The 16899-nt window shown below is 34.9% G+C and overlaps 1 protein-coding gene across 1 annotated transcript; it reads left to right on the forward strand.

Annotated features, from left to right (window-relative positions):
• Positions 1–3356: 3356 nt before the first annotated feature.
• On the forward strand, positions 3357–14561 carry LOC136809202 (importin subunit alpha-1-like). The gene is made up of 13 exons (XM_067065721.1): positions 3357–3562; positions 8804–8929; positions 9425–9463; positions 9934–9995; positions 10206–10253; positions 10392–10439; positions 11168–11253; positions 12267–12353; positions 12461–12543; positions 12702–12965; positions 13164–13346; positions 13540–13773; positions 14028–14561. Exons 1-13 carry the CDS (start codon positions 3512–3514, stop codon positions 14283–14285), a joined length of 1569 nt encoding a protein of 522 aa, XP_066921822.1. The 5' UTR covers positions 3357–3511; the 3' UTR covers positions 14286–14561.
• Positions 14562–16899: the final 2338 nt, after the last annotated feature.

Here is a 16899-nt window from a genome sequence, read left to right on the forward strand (position 1 = left end):
ATTGTTAAAAAGAGAAAATAAGTGCTCTACTTGCAGGTAAGGTCATATTAATTGATCAGGGTGATGAAAAAACTCACAAGCTTTCGCGTATTAAATTTATTTGCACTCGTTCTTTTGTTTTAAAATAGCTCACTTACATTTCCCTTCGGCATGTTTTTTCAGAATTTTTCTTCAAGTCGCCATTTTTTTCTAAAGTTTGTTTTTGTTTTGTTTTGAAAGTGGTGGTCTATGGAGAGTCTTCATCATTTGATAAAAACGCGCGAATTTTTTATGTCTACCCGGAGATTCAATATACCGGTTTTCTTTGTTATTTCAATCCGGAGCTAGAAACTTCGCATTGGAGTTGTCAAGTTAAAGACCGCGGGCACGCCCTTTGAATGTTTTGATCGCAATGTAGAGTCTTCTTTTTCATTTTTTGAGTTTGGTCAGTCGCAGACTGGACGTCAAATTTCGAAGCTGATTGCATCAACTTTTTTATCAATATTTCACACGAAGGAAACTGTATTGAGCTGATTTTTACAGAATTATGCTTTCTAACATATTCATCGTTTTGGAAAAGTATTTTTTGGAGTGGGAGTTGAAGCGTTTTTTTCTTACGAAGCTTTTTTGTCCACAGGTAGAGTACCCTGCCCAGTTGGCGACCGAAATTTTTGGGTTCAAATTTTTCACTTACTTTTAACTTTTTTGAAAATCCTTTTCAAACAACGGTTAGACAACTTTTAACATGTTCTTCGTGTTTGTTGTGATTTTTTATTTGAGGCGATCTTCTTAGAATAAAAAACTTTTGAAGCAAGCGGTACTAGTGCCCAGTTCCCGACCGACGTACCAGTCTGCGATCGATCGTTAAAAAGAGAAAATCAGTGCTCTACTTGCAGGTAAGGTCATATTAATTGATCAGGGTGACTAAAAAACTCATAAGCTTTCGCGTGTTAAATTTATTTGCACTCGTTCTTTTGTTTTAAAATAGCTCACTTACATTTCCCTTCGGCATGTTTTTTCAGAATTTTTCTTTAAGTCGCCATTTTTTTCTAAAGTTTTTTTTTGTTTTGTTTTGAAAGTGGCGGTCTATGGAGAGTCTTCATCATTTGATAAAAACGCGCGAATTTTTTATGTCTATTCCAGACTTCTTTTTTTCTCTGCGTCTGGAATGTTTTTAAGATCACAATATGTAGAGTCTTCCTTTTCTTACTTTTGATTTTGTCGGTCGCAGACTGGACGTCTAATTTCGAAACTGATTGCATCAACTTTTTTATCAATATTTCAGACGAAGAAAACTGTATTGAGCTGATTTTTATAGAAATGCTTTCTAACATACTCATCGTTTTGGATAAGTATTTTTTGGAGTGGCAGTTGAAGCGTTTTTTCTTACGAAGCTTTTTGTCCACAGGTACGCCATTTTTATTTTTTTCGAAAAGTCCGGTTTTTTCTTGTGCTTCCGTGCAAAGTTGGATCTTTCGGATTCTACTCGTTCTTTTCTGGAACTTTTTTTACACAGTACGGGAAATAGGTCAAGGCAGATAAGTACCAAAAGAAATTCTTCAGCTATGTTTGTTTTTGTATGACTTTTCTGGGTTCAAAGACGTTCGGTCGCCAACTAGACCGGTCGCCAACTTGGCAGGGGACTCTAGCCATTTTTTATTTTTTTCGAAAAATCCGGGTTTTTCGTGTGCTTCCATGCAAAGTTGGATCTTTCAGATTCTACTCTCGTTCTTTTCTAGAATTTTTTTTACACAGTACGGGAAATAGGTCAAGGCAGATAACTACCAAAAGAAATTCTCCAGAGATATGTTATTGTATGAGTTTTCTGGGTTCAAAGACGTTCGGTCGCCAACTAGACCGGTCGCCAACTGGGCAGGGGACTCTAGAAAGTGTTGGACTACGCTGACCATCTCCCCTTATTTATGCTTGAATTTTTGCGAAGCGAATTTATGAGCGAAGCAGTTTTGCTATATTGTGTGCACGTACCTTTAACTTCTATCCCAAGTGAAAATTGGCCCAAAATTTGCTATATAAATCACATCTACAAACCGATGATTTTGTCAAAATGACCTTGAATGGTTTGGCTTGAAGCCACGAAAATTTTCTCGGTTTGGTAGCTAGGACTGCAAAAAATGCCGTTTTAAAATGGTGTACCCTAGCAGTGAACAGCAAAAAATTACCGGAAGCCGAAACACGGACTTAGAATCTGAAGTTGATCAAATTGCCGCGCGGGCGGCACGCATATAAGCAATCTAAGCAGTGGTTCTTCGGTTTTAAATGTTTAGATTGCTGTTAAATGGAAAAAAAATTAGTTTAAAATGTGACAGAAAGGATCTTCATCATTCCTTGACTTTTAAAAGTAACTATTAAGTATCAAATAAGGTCAATAAAAATGAGAAGTTTTTGCAGGTCGCGCGGGCGGGAGGGGTGCTCTTTTAAGTGAACTAAACTTACCTTGCAAAACCAAGTGGATATTCAATGATAAAGAGGTATGGAGGTAATCAAATTTGTCGAATTTGTCAAGAAAACAAATCAAAACTGGCCAAGAACCAACAACAAGCCATCTTTTGTAGATTTTTTTTGCTTTTGTTTACTTTTGATGATTTCAACAGACGATTAGAATTAGAATAAAAAAATGTTCGAACGTTCGACGAATATCGTTCGATTTTTTAAGGCACCATTTACATTAGAAGAACTAAGAGAAGGAAAGAAAGAGCGTTTCGCGGGGCGGCGGGTGTTGTGCTGCTGTGGTTTTTTATGGTGTGTTTGGGGTATTATAAGGCTTAAGACCCTGTCTCTTTTAGGGTTTTATCAGAGTGACTCTAATTTTTGCTAGCAACTTGCGAATTGAGGTAGAGTCTGGATCGCTTCGCAACCCTTATACAAAACGGCTAGTTATGTTTCAACATCGACATCACATTTAGCAAGAGGTCTATAACCCAATTTGAAAGAACAAAGTGAAAAAATACCTAACTGTTGAGCCAAACAGAACAAGACATCATCCGGATGCTAAAAATATTCCTGCATGGTCTGCATCAACATCCAATCAGCTGATCTTTTTAATGTGGAAACTCATAACTTGCCGCTTCTTCTCCACCATATTTGTTTTCAGTAACTAGACATATTGATCTAAAACTGAGACTAAAAACTTTGATAATGATTTCTTGTTTGAAATATTTTTTAGCCTTATTTTGAGTAGTTTTAAAATTTAAAACAATTTTAAAAGTTTCTTATTGAATATTTTTTTGCTAGAATACTCTATAACTTAAGTTTGTTACAATATTATTTAGTCTTTAGATTATTAACTTTTGAAAATATTACCGCATAATTTTGCATAAATTAGAATGTTTTCGAATTAGCCAATTAGAGCAAAGGGAGCGAAACTTTTCAAAATTTTATCACGTTCAATTCACTTTGCAACGGTTTGTGTCAAAGGAGGATCGCGTTTACTCATCATCCACTGCAGAAAACTTCTCTGTACTTTAGTTTTGTTCACGTTCCAGTTTGTAAATATCTTAAAATTTATTCAACGATGTCTGAAAATAGAGCAAGAAGCTTCAAGAATAGAGGCAAAGATATCGATGTAAGTTGAATTCATTTTTTTTAGTTAAACTCGTTGTATCGTGAGTGACGTGTACGGGTCGAGGCTGAGTTGAGGGACTCAGCTGATTATCACCTTTTCACTTTGACTATCTGTATCTTTCTTTTTACATGTGAAGTTATGACATTTGAAATGGATACTCTTGTTTTAAGTAAGAGGGTTTCATTGCTTAAGCAGCAGTTGGCGCTTTGGCACTGGCTGGACTGGCCTGAGAATTTAGGTGGTGTGGAGGGAATGGAAGATCTGATGACATGCTTACATATAACAAACTATATTCAGTTTTCAACAAGAAAAAAACGTCCAAGTTACTCTTGTACCGAAAACGTCTGTTCTAATCTAAACTCTCACAATAAAATAACGATTTTATCGAAACCTGAAGACAATATTGACCAACCTTGCCACTGTTGTAATAAAAATACATGCCCGTTACAAAACAAATGTATACAAATACCAAGTTACAGCACCTAATCATGAAAAAAAATCTTACATTGGTTTTACCGAAAGAGAATTCAAGCAGCGATACGATGAACACAGACAACCATGGCTTGGCAGCAGGTTTTAGGTGCCCCCTAAAATTCAGGTGACCCCTAAGATTTAGGTAACCCCTGGTTGCTAAATATTTTAGGTGACCCCTAAGCCAATGACACGCCAAATTTTTTTGAAAATCTATTTCAAATAATCAAACAAATACAATAGTTAGTTTAGCTTATTGCTAAATAGAATAAATACCCTAAAAATAGTAGAAAGTGCTTAACACACTGGGCTCATCTTCAGTGGCTTCAAAAAATTCATAGGCCCAATTGTAAACACCAAGATATTCACCCAATGAACAATTAGTGTGCCAAATTTCAGCCAAAACCGACCGATTTTTCAAGTCTGTAGGCTGCTCCAAAGTTTTAGCCTCGTTTTGGCAAAAAACTTGTCCCCAGCCCTGTGAATTCAGACAAAATCATATCGGCAAAATTTTGCCGACCTAGAGGTCATTTTAGGTCGGCAAAGCCGTCCTAAGTAGGAAGAAAATTAACGAAATAACAAATTCAGCTGCTCTATAATTGTGTTATTTTAAGTTTTATGTTTTATAAAAAGAATGGAATGAGGCTCGATTATCATGTGTTATCAAATGATAACACAATTAGATTAACCTAACAAATAATATTTTTCCTCTTTAGGTCGGCTTTGCCGACCCAAAACATTTCTTTTGTCGGCACGCCGACCTAGAGTGTAAATTACGTCGGCAAATAAAAGCCAGCTTCAGCTCAAGTTACGTCGGCTTTTAAGTCGGCATTGCCAAATGCCGACCTGGATTCACAGGGCTGCGTCCCTAGGCCCCAAAAATCAAAATTTTTGAAAAATAAAAAAACTACCCCCAGATATTAGCCCAAGGTACAAGCGTGCCAAATTTCAGCCAAATCCAACAATTTTCAAAGTCTCCAGGCTGCCCCAAAGTTTTGGGACATACACACACAGACATTCTCAAATTCTAGCTCAACTGAAGTTGAGGATAGGAGATATAAGCTAAGTACTGAAGGTTCATGCCAGACCCGGGGGGGGTACTAGGTTTGCGACGGTTTGACGGGTATGTCCGAGCCGAAAATCGAAAATCGACCCTTTGAGAGACAAAATTTTGGTTATTTTGGGACCTTTTGAGAGACTTTGCCTAAATTTTGGTCAATATTTTTTCCAAATTTTGGTCAAAATATTTGGAAATCATGACCCTTTGAGAGAGAAATTTTTGATTTTCGTGATTTTGGGACCCTTTCAGAGACTTTTGAGGAATGAGAAAAGGTACCCTTATGGCTCGCACATACCCGGCACCCATTTTGCCTAAGTAGTTTCTCAGAAACACTTCTTTAGACAGAAGACATTCCATAGTGAAGTTTATGATGAAAGAAAAAGAAGTTCAGAACAAAATAACTAAACATAAAATCTAGCCCCCAGGTCCATCTGAAAAAATTTAGGTGACCCCTAAGATGGTTAGTCCCCCCTAGCCAAAGGCTAAAATCAGGTACTAATTACTGCTCCACCTTTTAGCCCCCCCCCCCCTCAGGCCAGGGAGGTGGGGTTCCAGCCACGGACAATCCATCAACAATGCCAAGTACAAAAACAGTATGTTTGGACCTTAAAAAAAAGAATATTGTCCCAACATTAAAATGGTCAATCCAAAAACGGATCAAATCTTACTCTATGTAACACAATCAAAAATGTGCTTTCTTTGTTTACAAGAAAAGTTCCTGAGATTCGAAAAACAAAGACTACTTAACAAAAGATGAGAAATTGTTTCTAAATGTTGTCACATGAATAAATCTGTGTTCAAGCATCATACAACAAAAGATTGGACAATAGCTGCTCACGTGGAATCAGATTTTTATATTTCTGATTAATCATTAATTTTTATGACTTTATGTCAATTCTAGTAATATTTGAATTTTGAATTTTCAAATTTATATATCACTGATGATTGTAATCATGAAACTTAGAGTTCTACATTTAAAAAAAGTTTTTTTGGACTTATCATTATCATGCTTACATATAGCTATTTAGAAGAATGCCACAGTTGATTGAATAAAAAAGTACGAAAACTTTCCCTCAGCCACTACAAATGAAATAAATTTATTATCAAAGTAATCTAACGACCACTCACTGATTGACAAATGGATTTTGAGTACCAAAATTTCAAAAAACTGAGTATTCGGTCACTTTCTTAACAACCCTTTGAAGACTCAATAACAAATTTATTACTTCAATAACCGTCAATTACTTTAGTGGTCCCCAGTCCCCTTACAACGGTAGAAAAAAGGGCTCATTCAGCTCATTATAAAAATAGGTATGGGTGAAAACGATAATTTGGACCAGTATAGATCAGAACAGTTCATTTCTGTCTTTAACCTCTCATAAAACTGTTCACTTGATCTCCCAACTTCAATGGACTTTTCTCTATCATATATCTTTAAGAAAAGGCAAAAACATTGACCTAAAATTATAAAGATAAGATTGATCCTGCCTCTGTAATTTTCCTACCATTTTGTGTGGGTTCAGGGTAAACATTTACTAAAGTAACTCATATCATACATCCTTATTCGTTGGAGAAAACAGAAGTTGTGTTTGTGTGTGAACTGCATATTTTTATTTAGCAAGATAAACTTGGTTTCAGATTCAGACATGCTGCTACAGGAAACATATTACCATGTTAATGTATCAGGATATGGAGGGATATCGATTTATTTGATAAAACCTTTCTAAGATTTTATCAGCACCTGTTTATCAGCTTGGCAAATTTTGTGTATTTCCATTTCAAAAAATAATAAATCGCTAATCATTTATGACGTAAGGAATCAACAAAAGATACCAAGAAAAGATCAAAGAAAAAAGCCATGAGCAGGAAAAAAGTGATTGTCTTCAAATCTTAGGGATTTGAAAAACTTGAAATTGAGTTTGTAGCAGGCAAGACTGCCTTCGTTTTTGTTGAAGATTAGTATACCTTAAAGGAAGAAATTTTTGCGGAAATTTAATTTGGCGGATGGATGAAAAAACTAAATTTGGCGGGAATTTAATTTGGCGTTCTTAAAATAGCGTAAAAACAGCAAAAAAAATGCAAAACCACTTTAAAAGAGATCATATTTTCAAAAAGTTTAATTTGGCGGATGGCGGAAAAAAGAAATTTTGGCAGGAACTTCATTTGGCGGATTCTGACCAAATCCGCCAAAATTTCTTCCTTTAAGGTATAAACATCACTTTGGGAATATTTTTTAATTGAATTGACATAGATGTGGAGCAAGATTTTTCATAATGAGGAAAACTTTTTTTGTATATTTAAAGGGGAATTAACGTTTGGAATTAACCCTGAAATTTTTTTTCGAAACATTAAAGAGGAAGAAAAATGTGATCGAACAAAAAAAGAACCACTTCAAAATGTCTTTTATTCATTGAGTTATTTAATCTTTAATTTCTCACAATTTTGACTCTACAATGGAGAAAAACTCCCCCTCTGTGTATTTTGTGACGTAAAGTGTGCTCCAACTATTCTCACTGTTACACTCTATTTGGTTGTAAAAGAGATATAAAACGTTAGAAATGAATCTTTTTTAGAGTAATTATAGCAAAACGTTGAAGACATAAAACTAGGAGAATGTAGTTAGTATTCCAAAGGTGCAGTAAATTCTCTAACGGTAAAAAGAAACTCAAAAACTGCATTTTAAATCATCATTCACCACTCTTCGCTTATAAAAAAGAGAAACACAGTTCGCACCCTACGTCACATTTTTCGTATCCATAGCAACACAAGGGAATTTTCAAACAACTCTTATTCCGGATGTAGAAGAGTAAAGCCCTATAAACCATATATATTTGAAATTGTCTCAATGAGTTCTATTTGAATCTGTCATTCGTTTGTTGACAAATTTGAAACGTTAATTCCCCTTTAAACAATTTGAAATCAAACAAAATATGACAATTGGAGACAAAAGTATGATAAAAGATTTTTTGAAAATTATGGGGGCCTTTATAGGGGGTACTAAGATTTGTCTAAAGAACTAGGGGTGAGAATGTACTGTAGGGGAGTCAAATAAAAAAACAGAGTTGTTCAACTTAATCACATACAAATGGTCACAGTATGTTTTAAAGTAAGAATATGTACCATCAAAACACAAGTGTATCATGTTATTAAAAACGCTTAGTTACATTTTTATATAGTGAAATCGTTGACTCTTTACTGTAAACATTTTGTACTCTTTGATCACTTTGGTAAAATAGAGCAAGTTTAGATTTTCTACAAAAACATTAGGAGTAAGGTTTCATTACAGAAGGGGGTGGGTATATAGGGGATAAATAAACCTAGGGGTTCATTCTCCTCTGCAAATTATGATCAGGTATTTAGAATATTTGAAACTTACTGATTTTTTTGGCTACTTCATACATACATCTACTACATCATAGTAGGTGGGGCATTTGGACTCATGTTGGCATATTTTCTTACAAAAAGAGTGATAAAATGATGTGGGAATAAAAAGATTTTTGTGATTGCATACGTTACTCGTTAAGAAAAATAGAATTCCCTAAAGTGTCAATGTAAGGCTTACTTAAGGGTGTGCATCCTACCATTAATGTCACTTATATTGTTTTTAAAACTAATTATTTTTCCAAAAGACTCTACATCCTTGTCCCACAGATTCATTACTCACTTTTATTTTTATTCATTATTTTTTTAATTTTAATTTTAATTTTTAGGATTCACGAGCAAGGAGAAGCACCACAAGTGTTCAATTACGCAAAGCTAAAAAGGATCAACAGATTCTCAAGAAAAGAAATGTTGCTTCTTCTATGACAAGTCCCTTAAAAGAAAATAATCAACAGGTAAGGTATTTAAAAGATCACTAGCCATGTCCACAGATATCTGTAAAGCCCGAAGGGCTAGATAGGCAACTTTAAGCTTTCTCCAGCAAAAAAAAGTGAAGCAAAAATTTGACTTTTTAAATTTTGTGCCGATGGATAGGATCTAGCATTTTAATTGTTTTCGGAGCGCGAGATAAAAAAAAGTAGGCGGCAAACGCTATTTCACATCTCTCAAACCGGTGAAATTGCATATTTTAGTCACGTGACTCTGGTAGGAAATCCTTCCAAAGATGAGCTTCACTTTTTGACCAAGGCCGCAAATCTAGCCCTTCGGGCTTTACAGATCCTGTGGCCATGTCTATCCCTTCCTTTTTTATAGATTTAATTTTGAAATACTGAAGATTGAATTTGTCTGAAAAAGAAAGCCTAATTACAACATCCCCCTGTTTTTTTTAATGTTCATTATGTATTGTATTTACCTCTACTAAAGAGTTTTTGTTAAAATTGTTTTTATAGCAACAAACTCCTTTGCTACCACTAGAAGATATCACAACAGTAATTATCTACTTTTTAATTTTTTCTCTTTTTTAATATTACCATTATGTAAATACCTTACATGCATCAAAATAAGGGTTAGAAAGTGTATAGTACTTTTTTGGCAAGCATCCTGAAATGGATAAATTTTCAGTTATTTTATTTTAACCCAACGCTAATTCGATCCCTATTACTTTGAATTAGGGAGAGTGTTTATTTGAAACAATGGTTCTAAGTGAGATTCATATGGAGGAAAACTTAGAGAATTTTGTTAATAATGGTTTTCTTTCAGTTTTGGGGCTGGAGGTTTATTCAGATTAGTTCAGTATAAATATTCCCTGTAATTTCTCAGCCGTTTTTTTGTTAGTTTGTTTGATTTAGAGACTTTTTATTGTTAGTCATTGTATTAACGCCTAAACATTTCACGCACTGTCAGAAATGGCTTAGACTTACATTTGTTCTTCATTGCCTTAAGAATTTCTATTTCTTAGGTACTGCTCAATACCATAAATCCAGCAGATGACAAAATTTATCAAGCTGTACAAAGTGCTAGGTATGGTTTAATTTCTTTCAGTAACAGTCATTACTTAGGGACCATGTTAGGGACCCTAAAACAATTCTCATATTGGCAGATATGAAACCCCATTAACAGAAAAGTGAGTCACAATCGCATCTTGTTTGACATTTATTGATGTGTTTGTATGAAGCTCTAACTCACAAGATTGCATTTCAAATATACTTTTAAACATCTGTTCTGTTTCAGGCGATTGCTATCCCGAGAAAAGAATCCACCAATAGATAATGTAATCAAGTAAGTATGATTCATGAAACAATATTTTAATTTATTTTCTCAAGTGAGTAAATTACTTAAAAGCATTCCCAATATTTTGTCTCAGAAACCTGACTAGAGTAGATAATGTATGTTATCAAATCAAACTTCATCTTTCAGAGCTGGTTTGGTACCAAAACTTGTTCAACTCCTACAATACGACCAAAAGTAAGTGTATGAATAGCCTGCCTTTTTTATAAACTGTGTGGTGATATGCTTTTGCTACAGATTTTCGTTTTTTTGAAGATGAAAATTAGGACGAAGCAATTTTTATTTGCTAACCCTATTTCCCTTTAAGGGAAGATCTTTTGTGTAATGGAACTTTTTTGTGTAACAGAGGGCTGAAATTTTTCTTTACTTCCATCAACCTAAAATGTGTGTCAAAATTGCTGTTTTAAAAATTGCTTTTAAAGAAAATTTCATGACAAAAGGTTGATTTTTCCCCCAGAATCAACTTTAGCGAATAAGGTTTTCAGAATATTTCATAGAATTAACTTTTCCAAATTTGCCAAAAATTCGCCAAAGTTTCTTTACTTCCCTTAAAGTATCTTTTGTATTGTATGAATGGCTAGTGATGCTTTAAAAAATACTGTTTTTATGACATTTGGGGCTTTCCATATAGTACGTACGCACTAAAATGTCGAAAATCTAGTACCCCCTCCCCCTGTACGCAAGCGTACGCAAATGACTATACACCCCCTGGTAAGTACGTACTTTTTCATCCACCTTAGTGCATATGTACTATGTGGACGGCTCCTTTGAATTGAGATTTTGTGACCATTCTTTAAATTTTATCTGATTATAATTTATAATGATAAATTTACAATCAAACATTAAATGACGGAAATTTTATTTAAGACTCTTATTCACAAGCTTTTCTCTTTTTATATAACCAGTACTCTCATACAATTCGAAGCATCGTGGGCTGTAACAAATATTGCTTCCGGATCATCAGAACAAACAAGGCATGTGGTGGAAGCTGGTAAGTGTGGATGAAATTTAAAATCCTTAAGCCACTCTTAGCTTTCACTGGGCTATGAAAATGAACAAATTTTTGACCAAGATACTCATCATAGTCCAAATAACAATTTTAGAAAGTGATATTGGTGCTGATACTGATTGATGTCCAGATATTTAAGGATTGAATTCTCTTAAAGTTTTTCTACGGGAATAAAAGGAGTTTTTTTCGGCAGTGTCTTCATGCTGAGTCAGATGAATTAAGCTACTTTTTTAGGCAACGATATCCTGAAAACAAGTGAAAGATCGAAAGTTGTTTCGAGATGTGATCTCACATTCTATTGCTTTTGTAAACAAAAAAGTAGCAAAATTGATTTCGAGCAAATTTACAATCGATTGTTTTGATTAAGATAGAAAACGTTCTGTTTATTATAAACAAAAAAAAAACATTCGAAAGAGTGTCAATAAAAGTCCATTTGTTTGAGAAATTTTTTCTTATTCAATGTATTTTCATTTTTTCAAAACCTTTTCTAATCTTGTCGCACTTGTTTTTACTACATTAGCATCATCAGACCTTTCAATCAAAACAAAACCTTTAATATCCTAATTAGACCACGATTGTCCTAACTAGAATGAATGATGGTCTGATTTCTCAACATCCTGGATGGGCTATTATAGCCTAAGGCTAGACAAAATGTTGGTTTGCCGTCAGCCGACCGACTTTTCGAGTTAAAAACTTTTATTGCTATTTCAACGAAAAGAATTTTTTTCTTCAAAAATTACAAAATGTAGACAAAAATTCCAAGAATGACCAAAATAAAAAAATTTCTCCGACCGACCCACCTCCAAAATCTAGGGTCTGGTGACAGCAAACCAATAATTTATTAAGTCCAGCCTAATTTGCAATAGTTTCTGACTCAATCTGGCTTTAACAAGTGCTTAATGGAAATTTCATGGAAAGTTATCATTGATCTTACAAGAAATCTACCTTTTGTTTGCAAGCTCTCTAATTGTGTAATTTGTTATGCTCTTTTACAGGTGCAGTAGATCAATTCATCAGACTACTCAGCTCGAAACACGAACAAGTATGCGAACAATCGGTCTGGGCCTTGGGAAATATTGCAGGTATGCAAAAATATGACTTAACAGATTTAGGCTAACTTGTAAAGAGCAATGCAATATTTTTTCGAAATGACTTTATTTGAAAACTTTCACAATATTTTTTCTTTAAGGTGACGGGCCAACATTCAGGGATTTAGTCATCAACAAAGGAGTAATCGAACCACTATTGACCTTAATCACAAACACGCGACCAGTAAGTACTTTTGATTTTATTCGTTTCTTTTAGCTTTAATGGAAAAGGCTCTGGCATTGCCTTTGCAGAATCGGTGTTGATAAGCTTAGTACAATTGACGTCAGTTTTGTCTGTAAGCATTTTATACCCTAATGAGTTCTTACTTCTTATTTATTTAGTGTCAATTCCTTCGAAATGTCACATGGACTTTATCCAACTTGTGCAGAAACAAGAATCCAGCACCAAAGCTAGAGACGATCAAACCAGCACTCCCAGCCTTGTGTTATTTGGTCAATCACTCTGATGACGACATCATTGCTGATGCTTGTTGGGCGCTCTCTTATTTGACTGATGGACCCAATGAAAAGATTTCGATCATCATCGAAACTGGCATCGTACCACGATTGGTTCAATTACTAGCTTCTTCTAACGTTTCAATCATCGTAAGTCGTGCATTTACATGTTAATGTTTTGTTGTAAATCCCCTGTTAATTTCCCTGTTGCAGATTTTCTGAAATAATGTAGATTAGTCTTAAAAATTAAATTAAACAGTCGTACTCAACTATCACATTGGTGTGTCCTGTAATAGACATCAACTCACAGAGTTCAAAGGATTTGAATTGTTCTGTAATTTATATTAGACACCTGCGCTTCGAGCCATCGGAAACATTGTGACCGGAGACGATACTCAAACACAGCAAGTTGTCGATAATGGAGCTTTACCTTATTTAAAACATCTTTTTGATCATTCCAAATCACAAATCGTTAAAGAGGCTGCATGGGCCGTCTCGAATATTGCTGCAGGGAACTCGAATCAGATTCAAGTAAGTATTTCTATAATTCCGTATTCCTATAAAAATCAAGTGAAAGAACACCGTGCTTTGATAACAAACTAAATTGATCCAATCTTAAAGTTCAGAAATGTCTCCATCTGGCATACAAATAACTTGGATCATTCTTTTCAGATAAAAAAATTTCCAATGCAACCTCCATGATCTCCACCTCTTTATATCTTAGGCGATCATTGATGCAGGTTTGGTGCCTCTAATTGTTGAAGCTCTTGACAAGGGAGAGTTCAAAGTTCGACGCGAATGTGTTTGGGTGATAACAAACTACACATCAGGTGGTACTACAGAACAAGTCGGATTTCTTCTCATGAACAACGTCATTCCACCACTCTGTAGTATGTTGAACGTGCAAGATTTGAAGTCAGTCAATGTCGCGCTTGACTCTATTAATCATATTTTACTGGTAAGAACTCATCATTCGAGACGGTTAAAGAATTCCGTCGCACTTTCTTTGTCTAGCGCTTGAAAGGGAACTGTTAGGGAGCGTCATAGCAAGATGAAAGTGTGGTTTATCAGATTTACTGAATATAAATTCCTTCGCGTTTAATGATCCAACATGTATCTCTCCCGTGAGATTACAAAAAGCAAATGTTTGATTTAATTGAGTGATGTACACGTGGAGAAACTAATGCTTACATCGCCTCTTTTTTCCGACAGAACGCACGTCGAATGGATTCGACGGGTGACGCAGTTGACAAAGTGACGTACATGATTGAAGAATGCGGTGGTTTGGACCTTATCGAAGCTTTACAGACCAGTCCACAAGATAACGTACAATCAACGGCTATCAGTATCATGGATACTTACTTCGAATGTGAACCTCTTGAGGATGATGCTAATGTTGCTCCAACGGCTACCAAAGATGCTTATCAATTATCGACCGCCGCTGCCGGATCTTCACACATTTCATTGTAATATTGCTGACATTCAGTGTTCACGATCGCCTTGAATTGCTGACTGTGTCGCAAATTTTTGATACACAGACTGTCTTTTCAAGATCTTTTTAACCTGAATTGAACTCAATTTGAGAATGTTGTTTACTTTATAACATGAATTTTCATAATGTGAGACGTTTTGGTTTCGTTTCGTTTGTATCCTTTTTCGTACTGCGGCCTTATTATTGTAATTTTTGTAGATATAAAAATTTTGAAATAAAATTATTAAAAAAATAACGATATACAAATTTTAAAAGTTTTCTTCTCATATTTTGTTTATTTCCACTGAAGATTTATCCATTTCGAAAGCAGCCGGCGAGGCGACCTTTTTTCCGATGTGTTCTGAGAGTATGTTTCAGCTAGAAATTTTGATTTTTTCTGATTAGGGCTTCGTAAATCAGTTAGCTAGAAATGATGTATTCTGACGAGACAGGTGAATACTAGAATAGTCTAGATCATCAAAGATGTTCTTGTTGTCTAGGTAACCCTAGAAAGCTTCAGAACACATCTTTTGTAGGAAAAAAAAAACAAATATATTACAAGTATACGTTGGCGAAAACATTTTCCTATCTTTCGGAACACATCCAATCATAAAATACTTTAATCGGATCAAAATTCGCGAAATTTCCTGGATTTAATTTCGAAAACAGCTGAAAACAGCTGAAAAGGCCATTTTATGACACAAATGGAGACTTTGTACTTGTTTCTCAGCCGAAAATGTGATTTTAAAAATTTTGTGGTGGATTTAATTTCGCAAGGTTATTTGTATAAAAAATTGAAAGGTCATAACATGTGGTCTCCTAGAAAAAAATTGCTCTGCCGGCTACTTTTGTAATTTTGAGTTTATCCCCGATCATCAATTCAACTGCAGACAAGGCTTAAACACGATTCAGTTAGTTGAGTATTATATTAGTATATGTACAGATTCGGGAAGAGTAGAAACTGATTAAATGTAATTGGGGAGCGGTAAATTAAAAGATAAAAAAAATTCACTAGTTCGGTGTCGGTGGGACATATTTAGTTATTCAAATAGGTGAGGTTTAAGGCCAGCTCCTAGGAGAGAAGATGACCCAGAACATAATTGGCTTACATAGCTTTACGAGTATACTGGAAAGAGATCTCATTTTTGCGTCTGTTTTTTTTCTCGCTTTTTGGATCTACCTGGAGGTCGTACAAATTAACCTGTGTTCGTCCGTTTGACTGTTACCAACTTTTCTCGAAATTGGATCTTGGATCGTACGAATTTTGTGTTTTTTAGTACAAAGGTGCTAAATGGTGATTACCAAAATGTGACGGAGCCCGATTTTCGAAAAAAAATTTTTTTTTTTGCATTTTGGCCAAATAGGGATTTTGGACTTTGTTAAAAATCTGTTCATTAGTTCTATTTTTTTGTACAAAGACGTAGAAGTACAGTGTGCTAAATATGAAAAAGTTTTTTTTTCGAAAAAAAGATTTTGCCACCAACTTGCAAATTTTTTAATTATTCAGTTTTTGGACCTACCTCCGGGTACCCCGGTGGAGGTTTTATAAATTAACCCATGTCCGTTCGTCTGTCTGTTACCAACTTTTCTCAGGATTGGCTAATTAGTTTTTTCTGATTTTTTGCAAACTGATGCAAAATGGCAATGCCCAGAACGTGAGGGAGCCCGATTTTTGAGAAAAAATTTATTTGGGCAAATTTGGGCCAAAAACTACCTAAAAATAGGGTTTTTTGGACTTTGTGCAAACTCCTGTCATTACTTTTTTCTGATTTTTTGTACAAAGATGGAGGGCAAGATTTTCTAAAGAATGGCTGAAGTGGTTTTTCCCGGAAAATTCTTATTCGCCTTAAAAACGGATTTTCGTATTTTGGGGAAATTCCCTTTAACCTAATAAGAAAATATAGCTTTTCTCAAAGTTGACTCATTATTTTTTTCTGATCTTTGCACAATGATGCAAAATGGCAATGCTAATATTGGTGTCAATATTTTCACGATTTTGTGACTTTCACTGTCAAATCATACATGTTGGTTGTTGAAATACACATTATTTGTGCCTCTTTGATGCAAGTAACCATTCATAAATTATTTATTTGACGTTTTTTGAGTTTTGTTTAGAAATATTTCACGGATGAGGCCCTAGTTCCAAATTTCCATTGGTGATATGTCACATGTTCGGCAACCCATTTGTTCGACAACTCACTTGTTCGACAAATTAGTAAAATTGTCGAACAAGTGGGTTGTCGAACAAATGGGCGCCCACTTGATCGACAACCCACTTGATCGACAACCCACTTGTTCGACAATCTATAGTTGTTCGACACCCACTTGTTCGACGCCCACTTGTTCGACATAAATTGTAATTTTTGTAATAATTACTAAAAAAAGTTTGCACCCAACGAATGGATGGAAGCAAGCCGACAATGATGATGCAACAATGGGAATGGTTGATGAACTGATTTTAGCTAAAAATTTAAACATGGAGCAAAATTGACTGGTTAATGATTAAATTTCCCTTGGTTTTTTTATCTAAAACAATGAATTAACTGCTGGGGTTAGTGACAGTTAGTGAAAACTCGATGCGGTTATAAATTTCAAATTTTAAAGCTGATAACC

The sequence above is a fragment of the Clytia hemisphaerica genome, unplaced genomic scaffold (assembly GCF_902728285.1).
Source record: "Clytia hemisphaerica strain Z4C2 unplaced genomic scaffold, Clytia hemisphaerica genome assembly, whole genome shotgun sequence".
Classification (NCBI taxonomy): Eukaryota; Metazoa; Cnidaria; class Hydrozoa; order Leptothecata; family Clytiidae; genus Clytia; species Clytia hemisphaerica.